This window comes from Merops nubicus, unplaced genomic scaffold, assembly GCF_000691845.1.
Source record: "Merops nubicus isolate BGI_N331 unplaced genomic scaffold, ASM69184v1 scaffold50616, whole genome shotgun sequence".
Classification (NCBI taxonomy): domain Eukaryota; kingdom Metazoa; phylum Chordata; class Aves; order Coraciiformes; family Meropidae; genus Merops; species Merops nubicus.
In genome coordinates this window covers 1-9,457 of record NW_008615298.1, presented here as the reverse complement: position 1 = coordinate 9,457, position 9,457 = coordinate 1, and the positions used below count along the sequence as shown (strand labels likewise).

The window sequence follows — 9,457 nt, the reverse complement described above, 5'->3', positions numbered from 1 at the left end:
CCAGACTGCCAGGTGGCATTTCATTTCTTCTTAGAGCACTTGTGGGGAGTTGAGTGTTGAGAGTCAGTATTGTGATTTAGGGCAGGTGACTGCTTAGTTCTGCCTAATATATAGACTTAAAAGTATAGAAGTATTGTAGAATGGTACTTGAATGTAGTGTATAACTGTTTGGTGTGTTTTAGGTGTTTGTGAGCAGTGCTGCTTTCTTTTGTTACAACATTAACTTTTAATCTGTTTTCTAGTTTCATAACAGTATGCAGTTACGGACACTATCAGTGGAATAATGTTGATGTGTCCTAAAATACATCTAAGTTCATATTTCTCTTGTTTTGAGTACAGCCCTCTCTTCCACTGAAGTTTTTTGATGTTGCTAATCTTTTTTGTAATTTGTCATCTCTCTGTTACCTTAAAGCCAACTATATAAATGTTTTTTTTTTCCTCCCTGCAGTGCTTCACATGTTGTAGTCTCTCTTGTGACAAACTATCCACACTATCTGATTATAAATCTAGATAAGGTAAGTAGTTTATTTTCATTCTTGATATGAAAACTGTTTACATTTTTTTTAATGCAGTCTATAGCATTTTCTATAGATTGTTACTTATTTGACTACCTGTTTGTTCTTATGCAAACAAAACCCTTCAACTGCTGTTTATCCCTACAGCACTGTGCCCTCCCTCAACAAATGCAGAAAAAAAGGAAGTTTTTGAAGTTCTAAACTTCTTTTTAAGATCTTTTGTCCTTAGAATATCTTTCAGAGTTTTCTGTTTTTAAAGCTTCACTGTCTGCTTGCAAAACAGCTTCTCTGTTGAAAGTAGTTTTTACTTTTTTCTCAAACTTTCTAATGATTCAGTTGGATCTGAGTTAGCTTATTTACTTTGACAGACCCTATTCAGTGATATTTTGTGGGTATTTCTTTTTAGCTCGACTACTGTGCAAGCTTGAAGAACCTTGAAACTGTCTCTGAGAAGAAAAACTACAAGTTTATCCAGGTGATAAAGCCTTCTCTTCTAGGAAACTTGACTTTTTACTGATTTTTTTTTTTTTTTTTTAATGCATTTGTATCAAGGTAATGTGGTTTTTGGAGCTCTCCAAACTAGAAGCTACTGCTTCCATTTATGGTAAAGGGGAAATTATTTCTACTAATTCACTGTCAAGAATGAGTTAGTGTGTGTAATATGCTAATGTATGCAACAGTCAGATGGACATAACAACATTTGCTTTGTTTGCCTTATTAACAGACTTCATATTTCATCCACAAAGTGGGTGGAACATTCAAGGTGTTCCTTTTCTCTGGAAAATTTTGCCTGTTAAACTGATTTACTGTTTCCACAGCCTTATCTTCAGACAGGGGATGGGTTTAGGTTTGCTGTTCATATAAAGATTGTGACTTGCTGGGTTTGTGTGCTGAGGTTCTTACCCATGTGAGAGTCAGTACTGGTGCTGGTTGGGCTGTCTGGGCTGGCTGAGGTTGCAGGGCATCAGAGAAATACATATACCTTAATCTTCTGAAATAGCACCTTGGGGGCAACTTAGTCAGAGGTGGTAGATGGAAGGTAGACATCTCCCTTGGATTCAGGCAACATTGGGAACTGAACTTGTCATCACCTTTTTGGTGACCCCAGTGGCTGTCTGTGTTAGAACTTCCCTCTTTATTTCAGTAAGTGATTATCACTGAGCTGTTGGCATAAAAGTTGGATGAGAGGGGATATCTGCTAAGCAAATGTATGACCAAATTGGGTTTTTGAGTGTTTTTCCTAATGTTTTTGGTGGCATATGATAAAATATGTAAGAATGTTGTAGAGAAGCCTCATTACTTGGATATAAATTAACATCTAATTGCTGGGGACAGCATGGAGTTATAGAAGGTGTCCTGTGTACCGTCAGATCCCTACTGGAAGGAGGGGGATGGTAGTAAGGAATTATGTGGGTGCTTCTGAGCTAGACTAGGAATGTGTCCTCACAAAACTTACACCAGTGTATTTAATTCTAACTTTTTGGTATTTGGGATTTTTGCTTTCCTTTTTTTTTTTTTTTAGGAAGGTTGTTCACAGCTCAGTATGCAGCTGGTATGAAGCCAAGCAGTTTACACTGATAGGAAAAAATGCACTGGGAAAAAAAAAATCTGTGATGAACAAGCCCTCTGAGAGCTGCAGTGGTGTTACTGGCCTTAGGAGAGAGCAGGAAGGATAAATACTGTACTGGTGCTGTAGAAAAGGAGCCTGTTTTGGAGGGTAGGGAAGTGGACGTTTAGCAAATTTGTCTAAGGGGCTGTATGAAAGATACACTTTTATCAGTTTCTGTTATTGCTCAGCACAGATACATAGTGAGTTTGAGTTTCAGTTCACAGTTGTTGACTTTACTTAGTTCAAAATAATGTGTGAACCTGAACTGTTTACTGTAGTGTTTCAGTTCTGTTCAGGGTTGGAAAATAGGAAAACCAGCTCATCTTCCTCACACTTCTGACATATGGAAGTGCTTTGAGACTGTTGTTCAGAATTGTACCTTGAGATCTTCTTAAAACCTAGGTGCATTTGAACTGTTTTTAGTTAATTGCTTTCTTAGTGAAAATACAAAAGTCATCTTTCCCAGGACATCCCTTCTTCTCAGGTCTATTTTAAGTTGAGCTGACAGATAATTATCAAAAGCTTTTTCTCAGCTTGTGTTTACCTTTAAAAGCTGCTGTTGCTTCTCTGTCAAATTAAAGAATGGGCTGTGTGATGATGCCTGACTTTTATTTTTTTTAAAGTGATATATTTAGAAATTACCAGAACAAACAACAAAACCCCAAATCCTGGTATTTTGACAGAAGTAGAAATCCACTTTCTTCTAAAATGTCACTAGGTGTCACTGTCTGATAGCCAAGACTCCAGCAACTCTTGTTTGCTGTGGGAACTTGTTCCCACCTCAGCATTCGGGCTACACGCTGGGCTTCTGTTGTGTATATTTTGGGGGCAATGCTGTTTCTGATGTTAAGTAGTAATATAAATAGTAAAATAAGGTTTGCTAGGGCTGTTGCTCAAAATGTTTGAAACTTATATCTGGTCTTGTGTTAGGCCTGGCGTTGATAAATTGCCCCAAACTCAGTTGGTAGTGCTCTCTATCCTGTGCTTCCTTTGTAATACTTTGTGATGCTTGGTAAAAATGAAAGCTTAATGTTTTCTATCAAAAATAACCTGTTAACTTTTTTTTTGTTCTCTTTAGGGAGATATTTGTGAACCTGATTTTATAAAACAGCTCTTTGAAACTGAGAAAATAGATATTGTCCTTCATTTTGCAGCCCAAACACATGTAGGTGAGCACTGTTGAATGTTTTGGTATTTTCCATGAGTATATTTCTTTGAAATATATACTGTTTTTTTTTTTTTGTCTCTTCTCTTCCTACAAAGCAGATACAGTTTGTCTATGCAAACAACATGATTCAAGATTTGGTGGCCTTTTAAGGGGTTCACAGCCTTAAATTAAACTACTTCATCTGACTGTTGTCTGTTTTGATAGTGCATAAATTATAATGCTTGTTTTTTTTTTTCTCAATTTTTTTAATTCTCTCTGTCCATGTGACTGACAGTGTACTGATGGAGTCATGAATTCAACAGAAGAAGAGTTTTTATGTAGTCTTTAGTTTTGATTTGCTCCAACCTTGCAGGAAAAATAGTGTAGAGCTGAAGGATTAAGCAAAGTTCCCTTCAGAATCCTACCTGGATTATAAACAGAGAGAGAATGATTTACACTTAAGTGCCTATTTGGGATTACCACTAGTAACACCATTAATGGTGGTGTGAGTGATTAATACTCCTTTCATCATGAGAAGAAATCCTCAATGAATTCTTCAGGAAAATACTTGGCAAAATTGTCAGTTGTGATTGCCTGAAGTCGTGAGGTCAGTGGGACAGCGCTAAGAATTAAGAGGTGCTAGTTCATTAACAGTGGTTAATTTGTTACTCTGTGTTACTGCACCTTACAGCTGCCTTAGAATAGTAACTTTTCCTACTGAGCTTGACCCTTCCTAGTGAGAGGGGAAGTAGTTATGCTGCCACTTAGTTAGATAATGCCATTTTCAAAGAGAAGCAGCAAAAGCTAATAAGCTTTAGCTCCTCATTCCAGTCACTTGTTGAGAGCAAGGATTTTTGTCTTCAGGTAAGTGTAAAAAGTGCCTTCATTGAATAATGACCTTGATATATGACAGTCAAAGAACTTGTGATAAAGCCCCAGTCTATGTTGCAACCTCTAATAGTATGGTTCAGTAGGAAGCCACATCTTGCCTACACGTAAGCAGAATTGTCTGGATTTTTTTCAATGTAGATCTCTCATTTTGGCGTGCCCTGGAGTTCACTTATGTGAATGTGTATGGCACTAACGTGCTGGTTGCTGCTGCACATGAGGCCAACGTGGAGAAGTTTGTCTACGTTAGTACAGATGAAGTGTATGGAGGCAGCACTGATGGGGTGAGTCTGAGAGTGCACGAGGGTCCTTCTAGCTTCACCTGCTTTTAACAAAATGACTCTGACTTTCCTTGGCCCCTGTAAATGTATGGCTTTTGAGCTGTGTCTCACAATACTGGAACTTGTAAACAAGCACTGGTTGTTTTTAGAAAGCTAAGTATCAAAACTTGTCTTTTTTTGTAGCATGTTTTATATTGAACATGTGTTACACATCTCGCTGCTTTAGGTCATTAATACTGATTACTCAGAGGTAGCATCAAAGGACTATATTAAACGAAATTTGCCTTAGAGAACATTCATGAGACTTCAGTCATATGAACAGCATGATGATCTCCTTTTTTAAAAAAACGTTTTTCCTGCTCTGCCTTGACTATGAACTGCTTTATACCCCAGCTAAAATACAAACAGAACTGTAGGTACTGACAGTTCAAATGGGAAACAGTTCCTGTATTACTGGAAGAAATATGCAGATGTTTCTCATTGACTTATGGTAATCTTTTTCATTCTTGCTAATTTATGCCTGACCTTAACTCAGGAAATGTAATTTAGCTCAGTAAAAAGACAGATTATGAATGCTTGTCATTCTAAAGGCATAAATAACAGCCAAGGAGTCTCATGCCATACTGATATCTGTGAAAATACTAATGTATTTCAGAAAAGTCATGTGCACTTTCTTACTGTTGCAACAAAACTTCAGTCTGTAGACTTATGATACCTAAGGCAAAGTGTTTTCCTGTATGTAGAACAGTGATTTGGCTGAGACAAGATCACAAGTGAACTTTGTCTGCCTCTGGCTGTTTAAATGAGCATTTTGATATGGTTTTCATTTGCTTTGTGAATCATAGTAGTAGTTCTTGAAGAGAGATTGGAAGGGGGAAGGTCAGAAGGTAAATGGGGATAAGTTAATTTTAGAGACAGAGGTCAGGCAAGAACAGTGAGTCTTTTAGTCACCTGTTAAGGTGTTTGTTACAAATTGCATCTCAACCAGTGTAAAATCTCTCGTTTCTTTGGTTCATTATTGCTTGGGTGTTTTTGTTTTTTTGTTTTTTTTTTTTTTTTCCAGTGAGCAATAGACAGAAGTGGCAGGTTAGGCATGAAGTTGCCTGTTCTGGAACAGGTCAGAACAGTTGAAGCCTTGCTTTGGAGGGCTTTAGGCTGCAATTCTACTCTCATAGAAATAAATTTGATAGAAAATGGAGTATGGACCCATTTTATTTAGGACTGAAAGGTCATTTTACTAGTGGTGGTGCAGTGGCACTCTGAAGCAATATGAGCCTGAAAAGTATTGAACCTCCCTGTGGCAATGGTGATTTTACAAGATAAAAATCTAAGGACCTGCTGCTGTGACTTGCCCTGCTAGAAGTACAAAAATATTGCTGTTGGTACTGTCTTTTGTTACTGGTCTCCTGCTGTAAGTGGAAGGATGACTTTCTTAGACTGGTGTGCTTGGATAATGAGTGATTTTTATTTTAGTTGCACCTGCAGCTTGTGTGACTTTTAAGACTTACCTGAGCAAAAGAAACTGAGTAATGCACATTTTTTATCTTAGGAATTTGATGAATCCTCACCAAAACGTCCAACAAATCCCTATGCCTCGTCTAAAGCAGCTGCAGAGTGTTTTGTTCAGTCTTACTGGGAAAGGTACCAAGTAAGTTGATGCAAGCTTCAAAAACTCCAAAGCTCATACTTAAGAGTCTGTATTACGTATGTAGGAGTATAAAATTAAAATCAGTGCTAATATACACAGTGCCATTTCTTTACTGAAGAGGTGTCAAGATGCCTGCCACTTGGTGGTGGAGATACACAGCCAGGCAGTGGAGAGAGGCCAAATGTTTCAGAATTCTTTTCAAAATCTGAACTGTAATATCTAAATATTTTCTTTGATAATATGGTCAGAGGACATTTAAAAAAATAACAACATTAGGCTTGAAGGAGATCTGATTATACAGAAGTAGAATATCAGTTTGAATTGTATTAAAACTATGCTTATAATGAAAGAAAAAAAAGGAAAAACCCATTTCAGTTACTCAGATTTGAAAATTTTAAATGTTTTTGTTTAAACAATACTTCAGTGTTTTGCTCTTGACATGCCCTTCTACAATGTTTTTGCTAAAGCTGACTTGAATAAGAGCCTAATGACGGTGAAACATTTTTGTGGAATTAGTAGTAGACCAGTCTTCAATCAACCAGACACATGTATGTAATGTCAGATGGTGGTTCCACAGCAAGGCTGAGAGATGACAAAATATCTTTCACTTGTGGTGCTTCCAACAGACTGAGAAGGCTGGAGGCCCTTGCCTGTTTGACAGAAGTATGAATAGCTTAATTAGTTCATGTTTGTAAGGGCTTGCAGATTCTTTGATAAGCACTGTGAGTGTGACAGCTTATTATTTACTGATCAGCAAGAAGCCTACAGATTTTTACTGGTATATATTATGTATTCACATTCGTGTTTAATGTTCTTAAGTTCCCAGTTGTTATCACACGGAGCAGTAATGTTTATGGACCACACCAGTATCCAGAAAAAGTAAGTTAAACCTGTACCTTGAGCTTCAGTATACCATAATTTTGGGCTGTAGTGATATTACATATGTTTTGGCCAGAAGAATGGACTGACTGTCTGACCTCTGGGGAGAGGGAAAAAAAAAACAAACAAACAAACCTCCAGAAACATTGTCTTGCAGGTGTATTAAGTATTTTGATCTCACACTAGCATGTCTAACTATCAGCACAATGAGCACGTTTTTTGGTTGTCACTAAAGGACCAAGTAGAGATTTCTAGCTATTTATATAAATTTTACTGCAATGACTTTGTTCTGCAATTTTTCCAACTGCCCTATGTCTGCCCTACAAATTACAGCACATGACATGTGAGTTAATGTAATTTGGCATCATAAACTTATGGAATGTTCAGTAACAGAAGTAAGTATTTAACCAAGTAAATTGTGGGCAAGCAGTATATCTGGTTTAGAAAAATGTTCAAACCTGTACAGAAAATAGAATTTTGAAGTTAAAATACATGGTGAGAAGTGGTGCAGAGCGACTTGGTCACTGCATATGTCCATACATACCTTGCAGGGTAGCTATTTAAAAGGTTATTAGTGAGAGGGAGATGCCTTTGCAGGCAAAACCAAGTTCTGCTGAGCTGGTGTGTGGAGGTACAGTGGTGGAATGGTAGTGATAACCACCCTTTGGAGTTTGTGTGAACCATAAGCTATATTTTGCAGTTGTAGTGAGGTATTGTTTCACTTGAATTGCTTTTTGTGTTGGGGAGATTTTTGCAAGTTTACTTTTCCCTCTTATTGCAGGTAGATGAACAATATTTTTTAATGTTTTTCACTGGCCTGTGGCTTGGGAAATGTCTGGCTATAGCTTGCATGATGATTGGGTTGTATTTGGGGGAATCTATCACTATTTCCTTGCTTTCAGCTTAGCTATATTCTTCCTCAAATGACTTCTAGTTACTGTGAAGAACACAACATGAGGCTAGATAGATCTTTAGTTTTACCTAGTGTCTGTACCTAAATTTAGAGTAGTAAGTTAAGAAAAGTCAAAGCATTAGAATAGCTTCCTAATAGCTTCAGTTTAAAAACTTACCAGGGACAACTCCTCTGAAGTTCCTGGAACATGATGAATGGATCTATCCTTTAACTGAACATAATATTGTAACTCTTTATGCTGCAAGCTAGTGGCTGTCACTTGATCTTTGTGTACTTATCTTGAAACTTTCTGTTGGTTTTCTTCCAAATGTAACTATCTTAATGCCTCCTGCTTCTTGCCTATAGATTTACTGCAACTTGCTGGATGTTTAAACCATCTTCTAAACTGCTTGCAATAGTTCCCTAGTTAGATTGTAGTGCACTCCTGTGTGTGGAAAATTAATGGGACCATTTTCTTTTGTAAAAATGTTATGCTTGTAACTAATTTGTAATGGTTGACCACAAAGATAAGATTTACAACACAAGTGGAGGCATCTACTCTTGGATAAAAAGTCCCTGCAGTTTCTAGGCTTGGTTTGTTCTTTGATTAGACTTAAGAAAACTTAAAAATATAGCCAAAAGGTCTTATTAAAACACTTAATGATACTTTCTGGTCAAGCCACATGTTCTTAGTGGGATAACTGCTTCTAAAATAGTGGAGTAACATTTTTTTGTTCAATTTCTTAGGTTATTCCAAAGTTTATATCTTTGTTGCAACAGAACAGAAAATGGTATGTAATCTGCTTTTTCATTTCTGCTATTTGTGCTATAAAACTGTAATTACAGTTGTAAATACATGGTGTAGTTTGTAAAATAATAATTTCAAAACTATGAATTGCTTATTTTAATAATAGGATTACCTTAAAAGGATTGTTTTAATGTTAGCTACTTATGGTACTGTCAGGTAACAGCTAACAGCAAAAGTGCTTAAAACAGTCTAAGAAATTTAATGCTTCTGTTTAAGGATTAACAAGAATTTCTTGGCTTTTCCTGTTTTTTAAGCTGTATTCATGGTTCTGGACTTCAAAGAAGGAATTTCCTTTATGCAACTGATGTGGTCGAAGCATTCCTTACTGTCCTGAAGGAAGGGAAGCCAGGTGAAATTTATAACATTGGAACTAGCTTTGAGATGTCCATTGCCCAGCTTGCTAAGGAGTTAATCCATTTAGTGAGTAAACAGTTACATTGCATTTCTTTACCAGTCATTGCACATACGAGCAATTCTGCTGTAAACCTTTTGTAATTCTGAGAGCTTTGGCCTGTGGTGGGTCTTCAAAGATAATTGTAGCAGCCCTCTCTGTGGCAGCTGTACTGTGTAAGTTTGCAGTACAGGCTGTTGTGTGGCACTGCTCTATCAGTTATCTTGTCTGGGATATAACTGGCATAATGATTAAATAGGACTTGATAGGGTTTTTTTCATGCTACTGCTTCAGTTTTAGTCTGAGAATGTGTCACTAAATATTTAACAATTTGATTTTGAATGATGAATCAGTGTTTGGATGAAGGAGACAAATATTGGAATTGTTCTAAGTAGTTTT

The 9,457-nt window shown here is 36.9% G+C and overlaps 1 protein-coding gene across 1 annotated transcript; it reads left to right on the top strand.

Annotated features, from left to right (window-relative positions):
• Positions 1-448: 448 nt before the first annotated feature.
• TGDS (TDP-glucose 4,6-dehydratase) lies at positions 449-9,087 on the top strand (the record flags this gene model as incomplete). Its single annotated transcript, XM_008942466.1, has 8 exons — positions 449-515; positions 922-990; positions 3,203-3,293; positions 4,301-4,443; positions 5,990-6,088; positions 6,908-6,967; positions 8,607-8,650; positions 8,922-9,087. Coding segments are annotated over 8 exons (739 nt in total), but the record flags the coding sequence as incomplete, so codon positions are not given.
• Between the last annotated feature and the right edge of the window lie 370 nt (positions 9,088-9,457).